Source organism: Hemicordylus capensis, chromosome 6 (assembly GCF_027244095.1).
Source record: "Hemicordylus capensis ecotype Gifberg chromosome 6, rHemCap1.1.pri, whole genome shotgun sequence".
Lineage (NCBI taxonomy): Eukaryota > Metazoa > Chordata > Lepidosauria > Squamata > Cordylidae > Hemicordylus > Hemicordylus capensis.
In genome coordinates, this window is record NC_069662.1 from 169,365,975 (window position 1) to 169,388,904 (window position 22,930).

Consider the following 22,930-nt stretch of genomic DNA (forward strand, 5'->3'; position numbering starts at 1 on the left):
CAGTGTGTATACACATGTATTCAGAATGGGGCCTTCCTGATTCAACCTGAGCGGGATCTAAAATTAACTGAGTGGACATAAAAAAACTTGAGAGCACGCATGTGTGCATGTGTTAGAGGGAACACTGGCAGTCGTGCCCAACTTGGGGGGCCTCCAGACGTTGGTGAACTTCCACTCCCATCATCCCCAGCCACAAGAAGTTGTAGCTAGGGCTGAAGGGAACTGCAGTTGAGCAACATCTGGAGGCCCCCCCCAGGCTGGGAACCACTGATGTAGGGCACACCCCGGAATTGTTTCCTCAACGTCTTTGTCTGTATGTTTTTAGTACATGCCTAATGTTTTTGTCTGTGTGTGGCTCAAACTTCAGTCATGCCTACCTTATCTGTAAGTCAGTCAGGCTCTGAGAGGGCTTTCCACTTTTACTATGCTGCCTCATAAAACACGAAAGCAAAGCAACCACCTCTTTACAGTCCCACCGCCGATGCACACAGGGCACGCCGAGGACCGTTAGGGTTCCATCGGCTTTGCGACAACAGTCCTGCTCGCTCCAAGGTACACCGAGGAGCCTCCCAACTGGTGCATCTAGGCCGGGAAGGCCGCTTCAGGCAGAGCGCCGGATGCAACCAGGGAGCAGCTGACAGGTGCGCAGCCGCCTCTTTCTCCTCCTCCTCCTCCTCCGGCTGGTCCCGGGAGCAGAAGCCTCCTCGCACCCACCTGCACCATCCTGGGCCCGGGGTGCCTGGGAGTCCGAGCCTGGCGCCCAGGCCCTTTAGCGGGGGCAGCAAAGGCCCGGGAGGAGGCACCAGCGCGGCTTCTCCCCGCCGCCAAGGACCCCCTGGGCCAGCCCAGCAGCCCCCCGCCCCCGGCTGCTGCTCCTGCCCACCAAAGCCTTTGCCCAGGGGAAGCCCGGACTCGCCGAGCGCTGCGTGTCGCTTTCTTCCTCTTCACACGACCCGCGACCCGGCCCAGGAACCCCGCCGGGGGAAACCTGACACCTGCGGGCGTCTCCATCCCTGGGCTTCTCCCCTCGCTCCCTCCTGACGGCGACCGCGGCAGCAGCTCCTCCCCCTCCTCCTGGGGGGCCACCGACGTCCCCGCCCGCCCTGAGGCAGGAGAGAGGCGGCTTTGTGAGGAGGAGAAGGAGGCGGCGGCTTCTGGGGCAGCAGGAGGAGGAAGAGGGAGAAAACCGGGCAGCGGGAGCGATGAGCCCCCACCCCACTCCCGCCGGAGCCGGAGCCGCCACCACCGCCGCCGCCTCACCTTCTTGCAGTGCTTCCCGAGCCAGGCCCGCGCGGCGTCCAGCTGCGAGACGGTCTCCGGGCTCTCCCAGAACTTGCCGGCAGGGCCTCCGTCCTTGCGGCGCGAGGCCGACAAGGGGCTGCCGGAGGAGGAGGAGGAGGAGGAGGAGGAAACGGCAGCGGCGGCGCCTCCTGCCGCCGCGGAGCCCCCTGGGGCCGAGCTGCCGCCGCTGCCTCCCGTTCCTCCCCCCGCCGCTCCGGCTGCTCCTCCGCCGCCGCCTGCTGCTGTCCCTCCGGCCACGGCCGTCGCCGCGGATGCCGCCGCCATTGTCCTGCCGGGCCTGCCGCGCCGCCGCCTCCTCCGCCGGGGCGCGACGCCTCCCACTCTCCTGGCTCCGCGCATGCGCAGAGCCCGCGGGGCGCCGCGGCGGCTCCCACACCGCCGCCACGCTCTCCGCGCGCGCACGCGCGCAAGGGCCAAGCCTCGCTCTCGCCTCACGCGGCCTTCCCCGCCCGCGCGCGGGACGCCGGCTCTTCTCGCTGGGTGGGGGGCGGCGGGCGAGCGCGGCGCATGCGCGTCGCCTCTGTGCGGACCGCCTCCTGCCTACCTACGCATGCGCCAAGTGGTGCCCGGCCCCGCCTCTTCCAGCTCTGCGCATGAGTCTGCTGCCTTCCCGGCCGCTCGCCGTCCTCCGGTCGTATCTGCACATGCGCCTGGTGTCCAGCGCTGCTGCTGCGTAGGGGCAGCTTAGTTGAGCTCCCTGGAGGATATTGGGGGGGTTGCCCCCCCAAATAAAAGCGGCGGGAGTCAGAAAAGCCGCGGCTAGCCCCTCCCTCATTCCTGGGCTGCTGTAGCTAATAGGAGGAACAGGGTGGGGGGGGAGAGTCCTGGCTCAGCCACGCCCTCCAGGAAAGGAAGGGCGGGGGAGGAGGAGGAGGAGGACAAAGGCCGCCGCCGCCATGTGGCCCCGGCTCTGCTGCTGCGCACTTCGCTCCCGTTTGTCCCCTCTTTAGGGCGTCGTTGGGTTTGCGTTTTCGTCCATTCATTGTGTTCCGCTGCCATTGTAGGCGCAATGGACGTTTTTCTTGGCTGGACGAAGCCGCCGCCGCCCTGTTTAGGAACAAGCCCAAGATCGCTGAATATTTGGACTCCACAGAGCCAACTCCATCTCCTTTGCGTCTTCATGGTGCAGCAGAATGGGGGTGAACTTGTCACTTGCTCCGAGATGCATTTAATTTTGGACTAGTTGCTATTTGTAACGTTAAGAAGCTCTGGTTATTGCTTCTTGAGGGGACTTCAACAACACTTGGAAGACAACCATGAAATCAAAAGCAGCTCGCGAAAACACGCAAAACGGCTCCAAGTCCAAAGTCCTGGCACTAATTCATAGCATCACCCCGCTGCTTGAGTTATCTGCAGCTGCAAAGGACCTTTTTAGCTCCTCTCACTGTTTTCGGAGGAGCTATGATGATTCTCCCCGCCCTCGTGACCAAAATATATCAACATGCTTTGGCAATCAGGACCAACCTCTGCAGCTGTTTTTTCTGCGTGGGATACTCGAAGCAGCTGTGTGTTATTTTTTAATCTCCATGCTTTAAACATAGACATTTTGCTCCCCCCCACCACGGTTGATATGGAAACATGCTGGAAATAAAGATCGCTCTGCACGTGTCTTCTTTCTTTTTCCCTACTTCAAAGCTGTCATCCTCAACACTTTTCTAGGAATAAGCCCCACTAAACAAGGTGGAATTTAGCTGCCAAGTAAACAAATGTAGAATTGTGCTATACGTGCATTTAAACAAGTGTCAAGCTAGAGAGAACAGCCTGCACACGGGCAGGGGCACTCTGCCCTTTGCTCCCTTCAAACAAAACAGCTTGGGCTTATTTTGAGAAAGGAACTAACTAGCCATGTGATCAAAGACATTCAACTAGTCACCAAGCCCGGTTGTTGGTAGGTCATGCTGCCCACCAGAGCAGATGAGATACATTTCCTTCTTAGACAATTACAAGGGCAAGCAGAATGAAGAACCAGATATGCAAAGCTGTACCTTTTAAAAGGGCTCCCAGTAGCCCTTCTTGGAGAGATAAGGGGAAATACCTCCTGCCTGCTGTGTGCAGTCTTTGTCAGTGATAATATCATCCACTTCTCAGAGCACTTTTTTAATCAACCAGGCTTTTAAAACAGCATAACAGATAATCTGATGCAAAAGGGGGATTTTTGTTAACCCTGGACAAAAGTTGGGCTAGGTTGCAATATGGTGGGGGAAACTGAATCATGTCTGAAATATTACACAGACTTTGGTGTAAATCTGGCTGATACATGAATGCACATCTACTCTTCCAAAGTAAAGTAGCAATAAAGTCACTTTGTGAAAAAGCTCCACAAGGGTTTTTGATTGATCAATTGACTATAGATTGCAGCGCTAGAAAAGTTTGATGTTAATTTATAAAGCACTATAAAACAAAACAAGGCAAGTTTAGAAACAAATTCTGAGTACATTGGTTGGCTGATAATATGAACCAGGCCATTGTTCCCCACCATACCCCCACTGCCGCTCTTTCTGTCCTCTCTCCTTTAGAGGAAAAAATCTATGACAGTTGGAATTGTCAAGTGTTGGGAAGACCACCCTACATGGCAGATGGACTTCAGATGGCTTAGTGGGTTACAAGTTGGGCAGATCTGCTTCAGAGAAAGCCATTCTGGTGTAGTGGCCAGGAGTAGGGATGTGCATGGAACCGGCAGCGGGATACCTTTAAGGGAGGGTGCTCTTGGCGCTGCACTTTAAAAGGGTCTGGCAGAGCAGCAGCATACCTCCCTGCCACCCCATTGCCTCATCGGACCAGAAGTACCCGGTGCGCATGCGCACATTGGTCAGTCACACACCCAGCATGCATGCAAATGCGCACAGGCTCCTGCGTGCTGGGTACCTGCGGTCCAATGAGGCAATGGGGTGGCAGGGAGGTATGCTGCCGCCCCGCCAGGCCCTTTTAAAGTGCAGTGCCGGCAGGAGAAACATGGCGAGAGGGATAAACGCACCCTGCCCTGCCCTTAAAGGTATCCCCGCCACCTTTGAACCTGTTTGGAGGCTTCATAATGTGTAGTCCAGCCCTTACCTAGATTGTGAAATCTGATTCCAGGAATCCAGATTTTGAAATCAGAGGACTTATTTTATTATTTAAAATATGTATACCACCACTACTCAGGGAAGCTCAGAACATGAATAAAAATAAGAGTTAAAAGACCAGGCTAAAACCACATCCAAAAATTAGAAGTTTGAAATGTTTCAAATTAAAAGTTAAATAAAAAGCTAAAAACGAAGAAACCCAGCAGTTAAATCATTAAAATGCTTCTCTAGAAAGATGTGTCTTTAGTAGAGATGGAGCTTGGTAGAACAGTTTGGGGGGGAGGGGTATTTCAAAATCAAGGGGCCACAACTGAAGAGGCCCTGTTGCTATCTCTGCCAATCAGATCTCTGTTAGTGGTGGGACCATGAGCAGGGTCTGAAATGTTGAATGGAGGAATCCATGGAGGCACCTTTTAAAAGTGGCAATTCTCTTTATTTAGCAGGGGAGAGCAACTGACCCTACCCATCCCCAGCATAGCATCCCTCCAGTGGCTGTTGCTGGCATCTCTTATGCTTTTAAGATTGTGAGCCCTTTGGGGACAGGGAGCCACTTTATCTATTTATATCTATGTAGACCGCTTTGGGAACGTTTTGTTGAAAAGTGGTATATAAATATTTGTCATGTGTATTCTGGCAGATTAATATGAGTGAACGCCGTCTGACAGGTACCCTGGCCCCAAGCCCTGTAGGGCTATGAAGGCCAAGACCAACCTTCTTTAGCCCAGAAGCGCACTGGTAACCAGCGAAGCTGCCATAGGATGCGTGTGATACTCATGAAGCAATTTCCGTCCATGTGCATCTTGCAGCAGTTCTCTGGACCAGCTGAAGCTCTTCAAGGGCAGTCCCACATAGAGTGCATTGACATAACCAAACTATAACCTGATTTACCCTCAAATACTTAATTATGCTTCCCTATAATTATGTTTAGTCTCATCTTGAGGTGTGGTTAAGAGACACACGGAATGGCCTTCTTTCCCCGTGGTGGCTCCCACTCTACAGACTTCCCTGCTGTGTGTGCTTTGCCCAGAAACCTCCCTGCCAGGTTTTTGGTGTGTTTTCTGTGCAAAGTAAAAGGACTCATCAGGTTTTTGTTTGTTTTAAGCTTTGCTACTCTGTGTTTTGGGGTTGTTTTTTCCTCTTGGCTTTTTGATACTAATGCTGCCCACTGATTGCTCTACACCACCTTGGATTTCTTGGGAAGAAAGGCAGAATATAAATTTTAAACCAAATATTTTCTTAGAACTCTGTATATTTGAATGAGACCTACCAATGAATTAAAAAAAAAATTTTGTATCCTATCTCTCCGAGGTTTAACAGGTAGTTTCCAAATAGAACATACAAACACAATAGTCCAGAGTTGAAAAACATGGCCCCTCAGATGTTGTTGAACTACAACTCTCCATCTGGGGACCCAAGACTGAGAATCCCTGCATTGGTTCAATTAAAACAAAACAAAACCAGCCACAAATCAGCAGCAACCGCACAAGGACACAGTGCCCACAGGCCTTTGGAAAGAGACAGGCTTTGCAGCCTCTCTGAAAAGCCATAACAAAAGTGCAGCTTTGAACCATATCCTAAAGGTCATTACACAGCTTTGAAGCAATAGTAGTCAAGTTCCAGCTACTTGCCACAGAAATCCAAGCAGGAACTGCACAATACAAAGCAGCTATGCTCATTTGGTGAGAGCATGTAGGAGGCATGTGGTCCCAGGCCATGAAAGACTTAAAAAGTTAAAAAAAGACAGCACCTTGCATTGGACCAAGAAACAAATTGAGGACCAGTAGTGTTGCCTGTTTTCTGTATGGTGTCCAGTGGAGACACTGTGGGTATTAACCTACTTCACAGGGTTGCTGTGAAGAAAAACTCAGTTATGTAGTACACCGCTCTGGGCTCCTTGGAGGAAGAGCGGGATATAAAATGTGTAAAAAAATAAATTAATAATAATAATAATAATAATAATAAAAGATAGTTGTAGCCAATCAAGATAGTGACAAAACAGTGCAACACGTGAAGCTGCTTGCCTTACCAGTTCTGTTGGATGAAGGCTTAGAATGTCACTCACATACCGCACCTACTTGTCCATGACCCCCCCCCACACACACACACTTCCAGTGACCTATGTAGTTCCATGTCTCAAATGAGGAAATTCCACCAGCCAGGGTGCCTCCCCCACTCTTATCTGAGAAGTTTCAAATCAATGTTAGCTTTCTGCTTGACTTGGAAGAGGTTCACTAAAACATTTGAGGATCTTTGCATGAAAGAACCTCTCATACCTGCTTGGTCTTTATGTAACAAAGCAATTGTGCAGTCTCTGGTTGGATGGCACAGGCCCTTCTATTTAAGCACATGTGAGTTTCTAATGAGCTGTGACAAAGGTGATGAGATGAAGATGATCACCTGTAGGAGCTTGTTCTAAATAAGAAGTGTGAGTTTATACAAAAAACATCTTAGCCAGGGTGCTTGTGAGTTTCTAGTTTTATTTTTCTCCTGCAATAAACATTTCATAGAAGGCTGTGCAAGGTGCTTTGAAATCATTACTGAGAAATGAGTCTTTTCCAACTCAAGTCTTTACAGGAACACCACCGCATCAAGTTAGAAATATGAAAGTGTAAACATTACAGAAAAGTCGACATTCAGAACCACACAAAATGTGCATTAGTAGACACTGGTGGCCTCACAAATACTATCTGCTTGCTTTCCTGGGATCAAGCTGTAAAAAACCATACAAGTATGACAGAATGGATTTGGAAATAATTATCATTTTCTGTCACTTTTTTAGAGAAAGGGCAACCCCCCCAAAATGCTTTTAACCCATTCTGAAAGATCACTCTCTAGCTTCTCTTAACTGATCTGCTAATGATGTTGTTTGTACCTTCCCTTCCCCTGCCACTCTCTAAATATCAATGTTTTATCCATGTTATGGCAGCATAGATTCGATTTCACTCCACATGCTGCTGGGAATGGCGATCCCAAGTAAGGCACTACGGAAGGCATTGTATTCAACTCTAGCCAGCGTATTTGTCCCGGAAAACAGAGAAAACTCCTTTCACTTCCAGCACTGCCCGCTTGAATATGGCCACCTCTGGAAATTGCCAGCAAACCTTCCAGTAATAAGTTAACTGAACTAATCTCAGTTGTCACAAGAGAAATGCAATCCTTATGGAGGTAGAGCAGTTCCAGCAATGAAACCAGTAGCAAATGGATACTAAGTGATTCAGCACCTCAGAGCATCCCCCACCTGTAAAGGTTGTAGCCTCAGCACCAGATTCCTCTCTAGCTTCACTCCGAGACTAGTCAACTGAAGGGCTCCAGCCAGGCATGCTGAAGGAGTCAGTCCGTGTGCTGTGAGCTATGTTTGTCTTAGGTCCACAGGTTTCTGAACAAGACATGGTTTACTCAGCTGATATTGCCTTCTGAAAAGTGAACAGAACCACCTGGGGGACTATTAACTACTCTTCCTTTGCCACTGCCATTGCCTGAGATCTGAATCATGCTCAGGGCCTCCGAACAGCATAAAGGCTTCCTAAACGAGCTCTTGGAAAAAGTCCAAGCTTTGCTTGAAAGTAGATTTTAAAAGGGAAAGAGGGAGAACTGCCTTCCCTCTTACCTCTGTATCCCTACAGATTCTTTCCCTTTTGATGTGTCACTAAAAAAGAAAGCTGCCTCCTCCGAGTGGTGTTGCAGCCTCTCCCCTCTTCCCCATCCAAGCTCAACGCTCCTTATGCCGGTCACTCAAGAGGAAGAAGATCGCTAGAGCACAGATGGCCAAGGCTAAACATCTTCCAAGTGAAATCTACTTTAACACCAACGATACTTGCATGCTTTAAAGTGTATGCAATTCCAACTTTGAAATACAGCAGGGACTATTCCAGGCCAAGAGAGATGGCTCAAAGTCACATGCATGTGGGAAGCTTCTCCCTGATCCTACAAGAGCTTTCCCCCTTTCCCTTTGATTCACTGTTGATATGCAGTTATAAAGACTTTCATGGCCAATGAAGAGCCCACATCATCCATCCTGCCAGTTTTATTCTGAATACCAAGGAGATTAGAATATCCATATAACAAAAAGGAGTTACAGTTTCTCTGACAGAAATATAAAAACAAGCTTTTTCATGATTTGTCATTTATTTTCAGCAACTGTAGCATTTCTGCAAGGCCAAGAAAACATGATCTGCAATGTTAGAAAATTGGTGATTTCAGACTACATTTTAAAATTAAAACCATATGAATCTAGTAGGCAAAACATCTATCTTCCCCTACAAGCATTTATTCAATGTCCACACACACCAACTACCCCTCAGTTAAATCCCTCCTTGCCATCTGTGGCACTGGGGAAAACCTGTGATTTGTGTGACTGAACTCCTGCCCCCAAACTGGCGTAAAAGCCTCAGAGGACGACATGTTCCATTGACTGGTGTCCTTTCAAAGAAGTGCTATCGGAGTGACAGCCATCTACATTGAAATGGCTTAGCCTTCCCCTACTTCTCGGCTTTCGTTCTTTGTGGCATCTTCCAACCTCTTTGCTGCTCCCTTTTCAAGTTACCCTGGGTCGCTGCCCTCACACAGCAGCGCCTAACCTTCTTGCCGTAAGGCACCCAAGTCCTTCCGTCCAGAATCAACCTGCAAACAGGCTATTCTGTGTGGCACCCTCCTCCCTCACTACAGAGGCCCAGCACTCTGCTTCTGCTGCCTGTCCAGCCCTTACCGATCTGGGGAAGCCAGAGCTCCAAGTTCACAGCTGGACCTCCGCTTTGGGCAGAGCAGTGCTTTCTGCTGCCATTGCTCTGCGAGGCCAGCTCACCAGCCAAGCTCTGTGACACCAATCTAGAGAGGATGGGTGCAACTCTACCATATGTTATTGCGTGGCCCCAAAGCTCATCTGTGGTTGATGAGTCGCGGTGTGATGCAGTGCTGGCCTGCAAGCTCCTCCTGATGTTTGCTGCTACTGGACTGCATCTGCCAACTGGACATGAACGGCTCCCTGGGATTACAAGCGCTGGAATTTATATTGTTAGTCCTCAAGCCCCGATTGCTGCCAGAGTCCCACTGCTGAATGGCACTTGTCTGCTTGCCAAGAGCTTCATGTGGTGGGTTCTGAAGTGCTTGATACTCTTTGTCCGAGAGGGGGAATGTGCGGAGCTCCCATGGCTGTATGTTCTGGAACAGAGAGAGGCCAGAAAGGAGGAGTTGCAGCATGGCTGGTTTTAACTCAAGACAGAAAAGACACTGTGTGCTCTTGACTTGAGCCACCTTTAGATCACAAATCAGAGCAGATGATGGCAACCAACCGTCACCTGCAAGGCTAACTGATCTACTGCAAGGCAGTGTGCCACTGCCTTCCATATAAATAGTCGCTCTGCTAAGTCAAGGGCAACAAGAGGCCAAGCAAAGCACTGGCTCAACAGCACTTTTATTTGGAGGCAAGTCCCACTGGCTTAAGCAGCAACTTAATTCCAAATACATGTGGTTCGGATCAATGTCTCCTTGCCCCTTTAAATGGAACTGAACTTCTAAATCACTTTGCTGCTACACAACTAGAGTCACTACTTTTCTGGAATGCACATATTGCCTTATGCCACACAAATGGGACTAACCTAGTGAACCAATACATTCAAACCTCAAGCAGCCAGCTGGGATTATTTGCATCCATCACTCCCAATCTCTCTTTTTGAGAGATTCTGGCAATTGTGCTTTAGTGAGCTGTTTAAGCCAAAGGCATTAGAGACAACAAGGTGTTTTCTAGCCTTTCAGGGCAGGTCCAGCATGGTGGCATCACCACTACAATCTGCTCCATCTCCATTAGGAGTGAACAAGCAATAGTGAGTAGTGAAGAAAGTGGCCCCAACACAACTGATGCCCATTCATCACTTAAACCTTCTATGCACTGCCAATCAGAACAGGAGAGAAGGTTCCCCGAATAAAAGCAGCTGTCCTCACCTGGATATCATCATCCATTTCTGGGATAGAGAAGCTTGTGTCTTCACTGAAGGACAGACTTCCTCTGCTCTTACCCTTCATGAGGATAGGCTGCACAACATTAGGAAGCTCTGGGCTGAGAGACCCTGTGAGCGAGTTCACACACTGGAGATGGTTAAGGTAAGGAGATCCTGTATCTGGAGAGCCTGGCTGAGGTATCCATCTTCCATCTCCCTTGTTGGAGCCCCTACAATAAAAGGAAACAGTGAAGTTAAAAGAGCCATAGAGCAAACGCAAGTGCTATAGGTGGGTCCCAACAAGTGTAACATTTGAATTAAAGTTCAAATTCAGAGACATGCATTGCATAATTCATGCCCTCCTCATAAGTGACCCAATTTCTAACTATTACAATGGATGTCTATTTGCATGCGGATTTGGGACATGTCAATCGTATTAAGCTACTTGAGAACTTTTAGGCTAGAAGGTACCTCCAAAGGCAAAATATGTCCTGATGTTTTTCCGTGTTTTTTTCTCAGCCCTTCACCAGTGGCCAGATACTAATTGTACTCAGTTATTCAGGTGGTTGTCTATTTGGTCAGAGTTAAAGTTATATCCTCAATTTAGAGAACTCCTCCCCGAAAAGGGGTGGTGCTGAGTTCAGAGGTTCTTTGGGAATCCCCATTATCTAAAAGTCCCGAAGTTGCTAAATGAGATCCATATACAAAAATGCCCATCCACTACAATGGTTACAAAGGGTGTTGCTTAGGAGGAGAATAAACTCATCATGGGCTCTTGGATCAACAACCAGAATTCCTCCATTCTCAACACACAAATTCTTCAGAAATATGTGGAAGCACATTGGGAGCACATTTGGCTCTTCACTGCACATTAATGAACTGGCTGAAAGCATCTCACTGCAGCATCAAGACTAAGCTCCATTCCCGAATATGCCAGGACATCAACTTGGCCAAGCTAGCTTCACTTGAGAGAGATTTCATTACGAAGAGAATATGATTTCTAACCCAGAGCCTTGAGAACCTCAGCTCCCCTTATTTTCAAGCAGTTCTACCCGCTGTGAGTGGGGCGGGGTAGGGTCAACGTGCAAGCACACTCTCTTCAATCAATAAAAATCAAAAGTAATCTCAACAGGGCTTCCAGTCTGGAGATTAGGCTACCCTCAGGACACTTCCTAATCCTGTGGTGGTGTTATGTGTCCAATTTCTTTACACCTCCAGAAATTCAAATCCCCCTGCTTTTACTCCTGCACTTCCTAAAAATACAGAGGCGAAAACCGTGATAAATCCCTATGAGGTGAGAATTACTTACCTGTGGGAAAGCCACCCTTTGTTTCTTGGAAGCACTTTTAACTCAACTTTATGACCTTTATCAGAAAAAGCACAGATCCACTCCTACTTCAACTATATCAGCTCGAGGAAGAGAGAGTGAACTAGCCAAAACTCACTTGTGAGTACTTAGCTGAGCAAATATTTCAATCTTGGTCTCCAAGACACAAGTCAAACTCCTAAACCATACAACTGCAGGTCTCTAATGGCCTTCACTAACTTGCTCCCTCTTTATGCTGCGTCCATAAGCCAAACATGGGACAAACACATTTGCCACCACAGTCACTTTGACAGAGAGCTATTCCATGCCAGAGTATTACCTGTTTCCTCGCTTGTGGGAAATGTTTCCTGCCCAGGAATCCCAGCGGGTCCGTTCCAACTCTTCAAATTTTTGGTGATGATTCAAGTACACTTCATCCGAAGTGTCTTCCAGCTAGGACAAGAGAGAGAGAGCTATTATCAGGACATCCAAGTGAAACAGAGCAGTTTACAAACTGGCACCATTTTTTCGGGCACAAAGGAAACAACATCAAGCAATCTTGCTACCCAAGTCAAATTCAGTGTAGCAAGATTACTCAGATTTTAAAAAGGTGCAACAGCTCTTCAACCCACCCTTTGAGGTACTGATCCACGCACACATACAAAATTAAAATAAAATAAAAAAGAGCAAGCACACAAAGGGAGAAAAACCAACAGGGCAACACATGACTACTGAGCTTGGTCCAATGTTGGAACCAACGATTTCCCCCCAAAATGTAACTCTCTCTGTGGAAGGCCCATTTCTGAGATTGAAGAATGCAAACACTTCCTCCCGCAAAAGGTTTGGCTCCAAGGCAGGGCTACACAGGCCTCCAAATACATGCAAGCTGCAGACTCAAACAAGAGTGAACCGAAAGGCCCTTGCATTTGCTTTAAGGCTTGGTTGGTTCAAGATACAAAGGGAGAACCATGCAGGAGCCCCGACTCCAGTGGAGCTGCACAGGCAAACCTAGTCAACAAAAAGTAATACATGGTGCATGAAGCGTGAGACTGTGAGCAGCCAGCACCTCCTTACCTCAGAGCCCACTTCTTCTGAGGTCTCCAGCTCTTTGGGATCTACCATTCTCCAGCTGCAGAATAATCACTCAAAGTTAGGGTAATTCCTGCACAAGCTTTTCCATCAAGCCCTTCATCAAGACAGCACCCTGAGACCACTCGGGAGGCACCTTTCAAGTGACTCCTATCTGAGCATACCAACCAAGAACTCTGCAAGTTTTGCTTTTATTTAAAATTTGTCTGTAGCACTCTTGGTTTTCTCATATGCAATCAACATAAGAACCATCTAAAGTCAATGGCTGAAAAGAGGCAAAAATTCTACAGAATTATTAAGGAAGAGTGAATACATCAACACACCATGTGCAACTAACACACCCGCCCTCGTCCATGGCCAAGACTTCTGCACCTCTAGTGGCAATGTCTAATGCTCAGATCCCAATAACTCAGATCCCAATAACCTCAACTTTACTAATGCTATTTATATAGCACTGATGCAATAGGAAACGATATTTCATAAGTGTATTAGTAAACAGTATTCAGGACCACAAGTAACTATTACAAGTAATAGTGACTTCTATTAAAACTAATAGAAGTTTTGGAAATATAAACTTAGAAGCTATTCCACAGTTGGAAATTCAATTTGAAAAGCAATGGTGTTTGCAATGGCTGAAAATGAACAGTTATTCTATGAGTCACAGGCCTGTTTGGGCCACAGCCAAGGACACACAAGGCCCATGTCGAGTTATGCTTTGAGAACATTCACTACTAATTATTATACTTCTATTCCGCCCTATCCAAAGGCTACTTGCCCCCAATACAGCCTTTTTGCATTCTGTGACTTGCTATTGTAACTTTCTCCAGATCCAGGGACATGGCTGCTTCTCCTCTATGATGCAGTCAGGGAACTACCAATGAGCCTCAGAGCTGGAGAAGGAATTTAGAAGGGAACATATTGAGGAGCCCTGATATAAGGAACCTCAAAGAGGATTTCTTCTCAGCAGCAGGTCTGGCATCAGTCCAGGCATCAGTCCTAAATCTAGCCCCAGACTTCATGCTGAAGGTCACCCACCTTGGCGTCAAGATCTCTTTATACTGTAGCTTTTCTACCCGTGTAGCTGCAGCCATAGACATTGGGATCACTATATTGTTGATGTCATAGGAACACTCCACTTTCTTCTTCTTTGCAGGCTGCTGAAACCATACAAAAATCAAATAGAACCAACCCAGAAGCACAATATCGTATCATCAGCTAGCACAACTGCCGCAGCTGGTGAACGGACTGAACCCCCAGTCTCAAATGCCACTATTACTGGCAGAGTCTAGGATCAGGCCCAATAACTCTTTCCACCAGCACGCCTCAGAGGACTGCACTGGCATGTCCAGCTGACCTGAGAAGCTGCAACACCACAGAACCATGGATTAGCATGGCTACATCTGCAACGGCATCTTCTATTACTGAGAATTTTGCATGAAGATGAGGATTCTTATGCTGAATAAATCTTTGTATTGATTTGTTGCAACTGCTTTGTGCCATTATGATTTTTAGCTGCCTTGAGCCCCTCAATGGAAACATGGGACATAAATCACACACACGTCTGATCCTGCATGAAGTCATTATGGAGCACAGGACAGGGTGGGTCTGGAGATTAAGTCATCTAGGCAGCATCCTAAGAGCATTTCAGCTGTCGTGCAGCAACATAATACGCCTGAGGCCCAATATCAAGGGTATTTCAACAGGAAAGGATGGACATGCTCAGTTTGCTGAACGCAGGCTATGCTCTAGCTACCCTGCTTCATGCCCCCCACCACACCTTGGAACATCTTGAAGGTCAGAATGTCACATTGGGAAGTGCAGAGGATACTTAAAAATTCAGCTTAAGCCTTTTCAGTTCCACTCTAAATTTTGCTGTAGGAATAGAAGCAATTTTTAAGCCCTGTTCAAGCTTTTTTTTTAAAAGGACGGTGTACATGTGTACAGCATCCAAAGTACACCTGGAAGTCCTACATCCAGCACTGACTCACTAGGAGGCTCTTCATGGGTATGGCGTTCGCCTCTTCAAGCAAATATCAAACTGTGAAGAGCACACGAGGTAGGGTGAAGGCACTGCACAAGGTGCAAGAGTTCTGGATCAGTGGTCCCTCTCATTTTTTTCATCTCTGTGCGGAACAAGTTTTGTTCTGGGTGGCAGAATCAAGTGCACATCACGTGCATTCAGAGTGGGGCCTTTCTGATTCAACCTGAGCGGGATCTAAAATTAACTGAGCGGACATCCCAAAACTTGTGAGTGCGTGCACGCCTTAGAGGGAACACTGGTCTGGATGTGCTTTGGATACTGTCCTCGTGTACACAGTCTTTTTCTTTTAACATGGTCTGAGCAGGGCTTTATTCTTTATCAAGAGGTTTTGCACTCCTGAGGACATCTTCCTCAGTGGAAAAATTGAAGAAGTGTTTACGGAACACTGGGCCATTATTTCCCCTCTGTTGTTCAGCTCATCGTGATCCAACTCACCAACACGGAGTTGCCCATCGCCATGGAATTGCCAGGAACTTGATTGGAAGGTGGTGGAGTACCACTTTCTGGACACAGAGAGGGCACATGATGCAAAGGACTAGGCTTGTGGGTTTGAGGGCTGGGAATGAACAAGTTGTGGCTGACAGATTCTTTCAGCAGAGAACCTGTTAATTAAAGATGCAGTTAGAAGAACCCAGGTCACTAAGTAAATTGAGCTATTCAGAACTGACAGGCAACGATGAGATGCCAGTTTGGCAACATCAGGCCACTCAGCACAGACAGAGTTAGTTTCTCTGTCATAATTTCTGGAAAGAATATAAACATTCCTAAATGGAGTTTCTGCAATCATCACACAGGAGCACACTCCATATTAATTTGTACACCACCCCAAACTTTCATCTCTGGGCAGTTAACAATAGCATATGCTGGGGTTCTCAAACTTGAGTCCCCAGAAGTTGTTGGACTACATCTCCCATCATCTCCAGCCACAACAGCCGACGGCAGATGCATTTAGATTACCTTGCAATCTTATTGTGCACAATTTGCAGGTGCCCTGTTAAATCCCCAAACACTCCAATGTAAATGAATACAAAGTCAAGAGCAATATGGAGAACATGAAGAGATACATTTCTGTTCTGCCTCCCTCATAACACTAGAACTTGTGGTCACCCAGTTAAATTGATGTGACAGTTTCAGGGCAGACAAGACAAAAGACGGTACACCTTGACACAATGAATAAATAGCTCATGGGATTCAGTGACAATATGCCGAGATGGCCACTCAGATGGCTTTGAAAAAAAGAAGATCAAAAAATTCATGGTGTAGCTATCATCATGCCTAATATCTATTGATAGACCTCAGCAGAACCTCTATAAACTGAGGCAGGAGACATCCAATTATTAAGTACTGGGGATAAATATAGAGCAGCCAGCACCTTTGTGCTCTGTTGGCAAGTTTCCAGTGGCATGTGGCCAGCCACTGTTGGAAACCAAACGCTGAATTAGTCCTATATAGCAAAGCAATGGTCCTTATTTAGAACCACCCCTATCCATAGTAGTTTTTCTCCTCTGAAAGAGGATATGGCACCTTGAAAAAGGAATGTGCTGAGAGATAAATTACACTTCTTCTGTATTTGATCTATTTACCAGATGCAGAGAGAGCTGATGAACAAATATTATTGTTAAGGCCTTTCATCCCCCAGTTCTTGAGTTTATGGTTCAGCCTGTGGTCCTCTCTAAGCAAGGCTTCAAAGTGTAGATGAAGAGGGTTGCCTGTTAAAAAGAGAGAACAAGTTACTTGGAGATATACATTGCAAAACTGAACTTGTTACAGCTACTTACACATGCAGCATTTCTAGTGTACAGCATTCACGAGGAAGTCCATTTATTTTAGGAAAGAAGAGTTTTAAGGTTGAGTGATCACAAGAACAGAGAGACTAGGGCTGAATTAAATATGAACCTGGTCTCCAACATCAAGAGTGATCATGATGAGTCCCTGGAATCTTTGGCACATAAGGATATGGGTGAGACAGCAAGCCTAGCCTGTGAGGCCACAAAGAGGCAAGAAAGGGCAGCTTCCCAGAATGGTCTGATTCTTGGGCTTTGACTTTCAGCCACCACTGGGCTCAGTGTTGGGACTGGGGAGACACTGGTTTTTCTGGAAATCTTCAAGCCAAAGACCCAGACTTTAACTTCCCTTCATTACTGTCTTTGGCAGAACTCAGTTTTGTCTGTTTGCCTTGTAGGGGTGTGTCCGAACCGGTCTGTAAGCCATTGTAAAGGCCTCCGGACTTTCCAGACCGGTTCGGATCTGGCTGGTCCGGGTCCGGGTGGGGGGGTTCCTTTAAGGGCGGGGAGGATTTACTTACCCCCCCGCCACTTGCCCCCGTCCAGCGCGCGTATTTAATGTAATAATTGGGGCAGCAGGATACTTCCCTGCTGCCCCTTGTCCCTCTGCAATGCCGCCAGCTTTGACTCACAGTTTTGAAAATAAATTACTGCTGCCCAGTGCCAATAATGAAGTTGAAGAAGAAGCCGGCCTCCACCTCGGCGCCTCTCCGCCCAGCGGCTCCCCCAGGAGCCGCCGCCGCCTCCCAGCAGCCACTGAGAGCGGCTCTGCCATGGAGGACGCGCCGCGGCAACCCTCACTTCCGGCTACCATGCGACTTTCCCCCACATACAGAGTGGCAGAATGCAGCCACTCTGTATGTGGGGGAAAGTCGCATGGTAGCCGGAAGTGAGGGTTGCCGCGGCACGTCCTCCATGGCAGAGCCGCTCTCAGTGGCTGCTGGGAGGCGGCGGCGGCTCCTGGGGGAGCCGCCGGGTGGAGAGGCGCCGAAGTGGAGGCCGGCTTCTTCTTCAACTTCATTATTGGCACTGGGCAGCAGTAATTTATTTTCAAAACTGTGAGTCAAAGCTGGCGGCATTGCAGAGGGACAAGGGGCAGCAGGGAAGTATCCTGCTGCCCCAATTATTACATTAAATACGCGCGCTGGACGGGGGCAAGTGGCGGGGGGGTAAGTAAACCCTCCCCGCCCTTAAAGGAACCCACCCCACAGTGCCGGACCGCAGCTCTGCGGTTCCGTGCACACCCCTATTGCCTTGTTCCAGAAGCGAGTCTAAGAAACCATTTACTCCTTCACTGCACTCTTCTGTTGTATTCTGCTCATTTGATGCACTTTTGCACTTTAAGAGCTACCTGGATAATAGGCCCTAGAGCAGGGCTGTACAACCTCAGCCCTCCAGATGTTTTTGGACTACAACTCCCATCATCCCCAGCCACAGTGGCCAATCGTCAAGAATGATGGTAGTCAAACATTTGCAGAAGGGCCCAAGTTTTACAGACCTAGAGGATTTCTACTGTGTGCCTGACACTACTGGGATATAGGTCAAGATCCAATCCAGATTAGAGGAAAGCGAGAACCTCTGGAACACCTGCAGAGAGAGGACTGATTTTCCTGTGGGACCATCAAGAAAAGGCCACCCAAGAGGGCTGGAATATGCAGTTAATGGAAGGGTGTCCAGTAGCCAGGATGGTATTTTGGACCGCCTTGGAGTAGCCCTTATGAGCTAGGAGCGAGCACTCAACCTCCAGGCACAAAGCTGGAGCCACTGGGGCTCTGGATGAAGGAGGGGGCCCTGCGTCAAAAGGTAGTGGAGGAAGATGCTGGGGTGTGGGTGTGTCTGACAGATTCTGCAAATCAGAGAACCAGGGTCTCCAAGGCCAGTGTGGTGCTATGAGGATGAGTTCTGCTCTTTTGAGATGTAGCTTCTGTAGAAGTTTCCGTATGACTGCCATCAGGGGGCGGGGCGTTGCAGGCGACCTGTAAAAAGTGGATGAAGAACCTGGGACAAAGGTGCTTGTCAGGGGAGGAGAAGAGGTCCAGATCTAGTTTCCCAAACCAGCAGGTGATCTGGCAAAACACTGAGGGATGAAGGGACCACTCTGCCAGGTTGTTTGGCAGCTGAGCCAGTCGGTCTGGGAGTTGGCTATGGCTACGACCTGAAAATGAGAGGAGAGCTGGTCTTGTGGTAGCAAGCAAGACTTGTCCCCACAGCTAAGCAGGGTCTGCCCTGGTTGTATATGAAAGGGAGACTAGAAGTGTGAGCACTGCAAGATATTCCCCTCAGGGGATGAAGCCACTCTGGGAAGAGCAAAAGGTTCCAAGTTCCCTCCCTGGCTTCTCCAAGATAGGGCTGAGAGAGATTCCTGCCTGCAACCTTGGAGAAGTCGCTGCCAGTCTGTGAAGACAATACTGAGCTAGATAGACCAATGGTCTGACTCAATATATGGCAGCTTCCTATGTTCCTATGCTCCATTGAGATAGATATTAGATGAATCTCCGCCAGCTAAACAGTTGGTAAGACTCCATCATGAGAGAGCGGGACTTGGTGCCGCCTGGTGATTGATTTGAGACTTTGTGGTAACATTGTCCATGTGGATGAGTATGTGAATGTCCTGAATGATTGGCAGGAACTGCAGCACGGCCAGGCAGACTGCACATAGCTCTAACCAATTTATGTTGTGCTGCTTCTCTGGGGACATCCACATGCCCTGTGTGTATTGGTCGCTGCAATGAGCAATGAGCTCTGGAGGAGGCTCGTATCTATGACTATGATAGGACATGATCTGGTACCATCAGGAGAAACCCCCGGGGCATGGCTGATGGCAGCCACCAATGTAAAAATCGACGAACTGCAGGAGAAAGGTGAATTTCCTTGTGTACAGATGCCATGATGTCCTCTTGGAATGTAAGTAGCCCCCAGTAGAGAGGATGGGAGTGCCAGGGGATCCATGGGGTGCACTCTAGGCAAGCAATCATGGAACCCAGGAGTTGTGCTAACAGCATCAGGTCCACTGAAGTCTTTGTTAGGAGGGGTCGAATGAGAAAGGCCAATTTCTCGCGCATCTCTGGGGACAGGGAGACAGTGGCTTGGTCCATGTAGAAAACTGTCCCAGATGTTTATTTTATTATTTATTTATTATATTTCTATACTGCCCAAAACTTGAAGGGATTGAGACAGAAAGATATGGCTTTTTTGGTGGTTGACCAGAAAGCCATGGTCCCTGAAAGCAAGGAGGGTGCGGTGTACCATCTGTTGAACCAGGGGAAGGGAAGGGAAGGGGCCTGGATCAACTGATTGTCCAAAGAATGATGGATGTGAACACTCAGCCTCAGGTGTGCAATGAGGGTCACTGTTACCTTCATAAAAACGTTTGGGGCTAATGATAGGCTGAAGGGGAGAGCCCTGAATTGGTAATGTTGATTGTTGTAACAAAACCTGAGGTATTTACAGTGTTCTAGGAGGTTCAGGATATGTAGCTAAGCCCTGGCCAGATCAATGGATGCCAGGAAGTCGTGGAGAGATCTCACCTCCTTGATCGTGCGCAAGGACTCCATACAAAGCTTCTATTTCCAGATGAAGCAGTTGAGGTGCTTCAAGTGAAGTTCCATTCTTCTTTGGTACTAGAAACAAAATGGAGTAAATGTTGTGCCATAATTCTGTCAATGGCATGGGTTCAACAGCCTTGATCTGTATCAGGTGGAGAATGGCCTGTTTCATCTGAAGATGTTTGTTCGGATCCTTGGACTTTGGGGATACGATGAAGTGGTCAGAGGAGAGAGATGGGAAGTCTAAGGTGTATCCATTGGCAATAGTTACGTGAACTCAGCGATCTTGAGTGGTAGCCTCCCACTGTGGGTAAAGGTGGAGAAGCCTGCCCCCTACTGATGGGAGGGCTTGGAGGATGATGTAGAGCAGAGATCCTCAACGTTGGGCCCCCAGATGTTCTTGGGCTTCAACTCCCATAATCCCCAGCCAAAGGCCACAGGGCCTGGGGATTATGGGAGTTGAAGTCCAAGAACATCTGGGGGCCCAACGTTGAGGATCCCTGATGTAGAGAATTGGTGGGAGGGTTGGGTGTCTCCTCCATGTTGTTTGCACTGAATGTGCCAGGCAGGCTTGTAGGCAGTGTTACAGGCCTCTCTGGATGACTTGGAGAAATTCCTGTAAGAGCTAAAGGGCTGAGTGTTAAATCTGAAAGGCCTGCAAAAATCTCTATGTCCTGATGGTAGGGCTTGCGTTTTATCCTTGGTTACCACAAGGCTGGGGTTCAAAGCCTCACCAAACCACTGAGCACCTACAAAGAGGGTGGTGGTTAAATTGAGCCGGGACCTGGCATCCACATTCCAATGCTTCAGCCATAAGGATCTGCGAACTGCTACCACAGAAACCATAGCCCTCGATGGATGTTGGATGCAGTCAAGGCAGGAGTCAGCCATCAGGGCTTAATAAATTAGCAAGGCGGCAGCCTTGACGAGCTTGGTGTTTTCAGGGGGAACATGTTGGGCAAGTTCAGAGAATAGAAGCCCAGGGGAAAACAGAATTATTGGGTGTGGCCTTAACAGTGGTGGAGGCGGCATGGGCCTTGAAGAGTAAAAGATTGCACTTATGATTTTCGGGAGTCTTAAGCTGCTCATCCCCCTCTTTAAACACAACTGAATCCAATTCCAGTTGTGCTACTGGTGGATCCACCAAGGGAACAGCAATGAGAGAACACACATTTTGAGGCAAGGTGTAATGTTGCTTGGGGGTGATCCCCACAGTCTTGCTGGAGGTGGGAGAGGCCCACTCAGCCATAATGACATTGAGAAAGAGAGAGGGGAAGGAACCCTAGCAGTGTGTTCTGTAGAAGATGGAAACTAATTATATGATCAAGGAGGCACGGCTTGGGGGGTAGTCTATAGGGGCAATGTCATTGATGGCGCGTTTTGCCTTCGACAGGAGAACCTCAAAGTCAAAGAAGAAAAAAGGCAAGTAGCGGTAGGAACAGGAGTGGCAGTAGTCTCATCCGAGAGTTCCCCTTCTTCCTTATCAGAGAAAGTATTATTCTCACTCATGATAGCTCCCTGATCAGAAACAGCAGTCTCAGACCTCGAAAGCTCCAGAGTGTGATACAGGGGCAGAAACAGCAGGGACCCAGGTCATGGAGAGGAGAGCTGATCTTCTTGCTTTGAATGGGAGACTAGAAGTGTAAGCACTGGAAAATATTCCTCTTAGGGGATAGAGCCGCTCTGGGAAGAGCAGAAGGTTCCAACTTTACTCCCTGGCAGCATCTCCAAGATAGGGCTGAGAGAGATTCCTGCCTTCCACCTTGGAGAAGCCGCTGCCAGTCTGTGAAGACAATACTGAGCTTGACAGACCAATGGTCTGACTCTCTATGTTCCTATGACCGTAGGGAGGAGGGATCAGGGATAGGCAGGGGAATGGTGGGGGGAGGGGGACAAACTGGCCGTTAACGAGTTGGAGTCTCCTCAGATAAGGAAGACAACGGAGAGCTGGCTCTCTTCTTGCAACGTGTGCCTCTGGAGTGCGGCTGAAAATGTCCCCACTCATTTGCAAGAATAGCCTGTCTATGGGGACTTGAGGCAGTAGAGGACAAGAGGGCAAGACGAGCATTAACCCTAGGAATGGGGCGGGGGGAGTGTCTGCAGGGAGAGCTGGAGCAGGCAAAAGCAGCTGTGGCTTAATCAACGTAGTACATTGCCTGATAATTAATTCCTGCAGCCAGGCGGAAATGACTGGTGGAAACGGATACTTGATTGGCAAGGGGACCATGTTCCCTGTAACGTGGATTCCCAGATGTTGTTGACTACAATTCCCATAATCCTCAGCTGCAATGGCCTGTGGCTGGGGATTCCAGGAGTTGTGGTCAAAACCATCTGGGAATCCCTCTTCAAGGGAACACTACAAGGGGACCTTACTCACAACCTCCTTTCTGGGAGCTCTAGGTCCCACAGGCTCCTCATGTTGCTCGGCCGGGTCTGGAATAGATAGCACTGGGTGCGGAGTAGAGGTGCGGTGAGGTGAGGGCAAATCCGGCACAGTTGGTGGAGGTGATGTGGGCCCGGATGGAGGAGGTGAAGGTGGCCAAGCTGGTTCCTCACTTCCCCCTGCTGGTAATGGTGGCACAGGCTGCAAACGCTGAGGCGAGCTGGCTCTGGTGAGCGGCTGAAAGGCTTCCTCCATTTTTGAAGGCAGATGGCGGGGAGGCCGCTCCTCGCAGGCCACTTGCAGAAGGAGTCTCTTGTTCAGGCAGACGGCTGTCGCCAGGGCAGGGCATTTGTGCCTCCTCCATGTGTCGTTTTTCCTGGCGGCCTTCTTGTGGGGTTTTTTTGTATTAACCACAGCACTGCTGTGGACAGCCGGAGAATGTATGCATGGTGTTCCCTGCATGGCGATACAGAACGGAGCCGTTT

At 48.6% G+C, this 22,930-nt stretch overlaps 2 protein-coding genes and 1 long non-coding RNA gene across 7 annotated transcripts in view; 1 reads left to right on the forward strand and 2 right to left on the reverse strand.

Moving 5' to 3' along the window:
- SMARCC1 (SWI/SNF related, matrix associated, actin dependent regulator of chromatin subfamily c member 1) overlaps nucleotides 1-1,869 on the reverse strand; it is a 163,882-nt gene extending 162,013 nt beyond the window's left edge. The window contains exon 1 of one of the 4 annotated variants that reach the window (XM_053262111.1): nucleotides 1,847-1,869. In XM_053262111.1, coding sequence (XP_053118086.1) covers nucleotides 1,847-1,854 — 8 coding nt within the window. In that variant the 5' untranslated portion in view covers nucleotides 1,855-1,869. Of the gene's footprint in view, nucleotides 1-1,260; nucleotides 1,772-1,846 lie in introns of those variants that run through there. The other 3 variants (XM_053262110.1, XM_053262109.1, XM_053262112.1) reach the window with 3 other exon arrangements.
- On the forward strand, nucleotides 518-2,911 carry LOC128330002 (uncharacterized). Its single transcript, XR_008309912.1, has 2 exons — nucleotides 518-641; nucleotides 2,307-2,911. It is a non-coding gene; the product is annotated as an uncharacterized LOC128330002 (long non-coding RNA).
- A 3,910-nt stretch (nucleotides 2,912-6,821) lies between these two features.
- Nucleotides 6,822-22,930, reverse strand: part of LOC128329172 (KAT8 regulatory NSL complex subunit 1-like) — a 55,463-nt gene continuing 39,354 nt past the window's right edge. The window contains exons 7-13 of one of the 2 annotated variants that reach the window (XM_053259792.1): nucleotides 16,317-16,442; nucleotides 15,169-15,335; nucleotides 13,728-13,846; nucleotides 12,678-12,732; nucleotides 11,944-12,056; nucleotides 10,302-10,527; nucleotides 6,822-9,521 (exon numbers count right to left, since the gene is read on the reverse strand). In XM_053259792.1, the coding sequence (XP_053115767.1) occupies nucleotides 9,240-9,521; nucleotides 10,302-10,527; nucleotides 11,944-12,056; nucleotides 12,678-12,732; nucleotides 13,728-13,846; nucleotides 15,169-15,335; nucleotides 16,317-16,442 (1,088 nt within the window). In that variant the 3' untranslated portion in view covers nucleotides 6,822-9,239. Of the gene's footprint in view, nucleotides 9,522-10,301; nucleotides 10,528-11,943; nucleotides 12,057-12,677; nucleotides 12,733-13,727; nucleotides 13,850-15,168; nucleotides 15,336-16,316; nucleotides 16,443-22,930 lie in introns of both variants that reach the window. The other variant, XM_053259791.1, reaches the window with a different exon arrangement.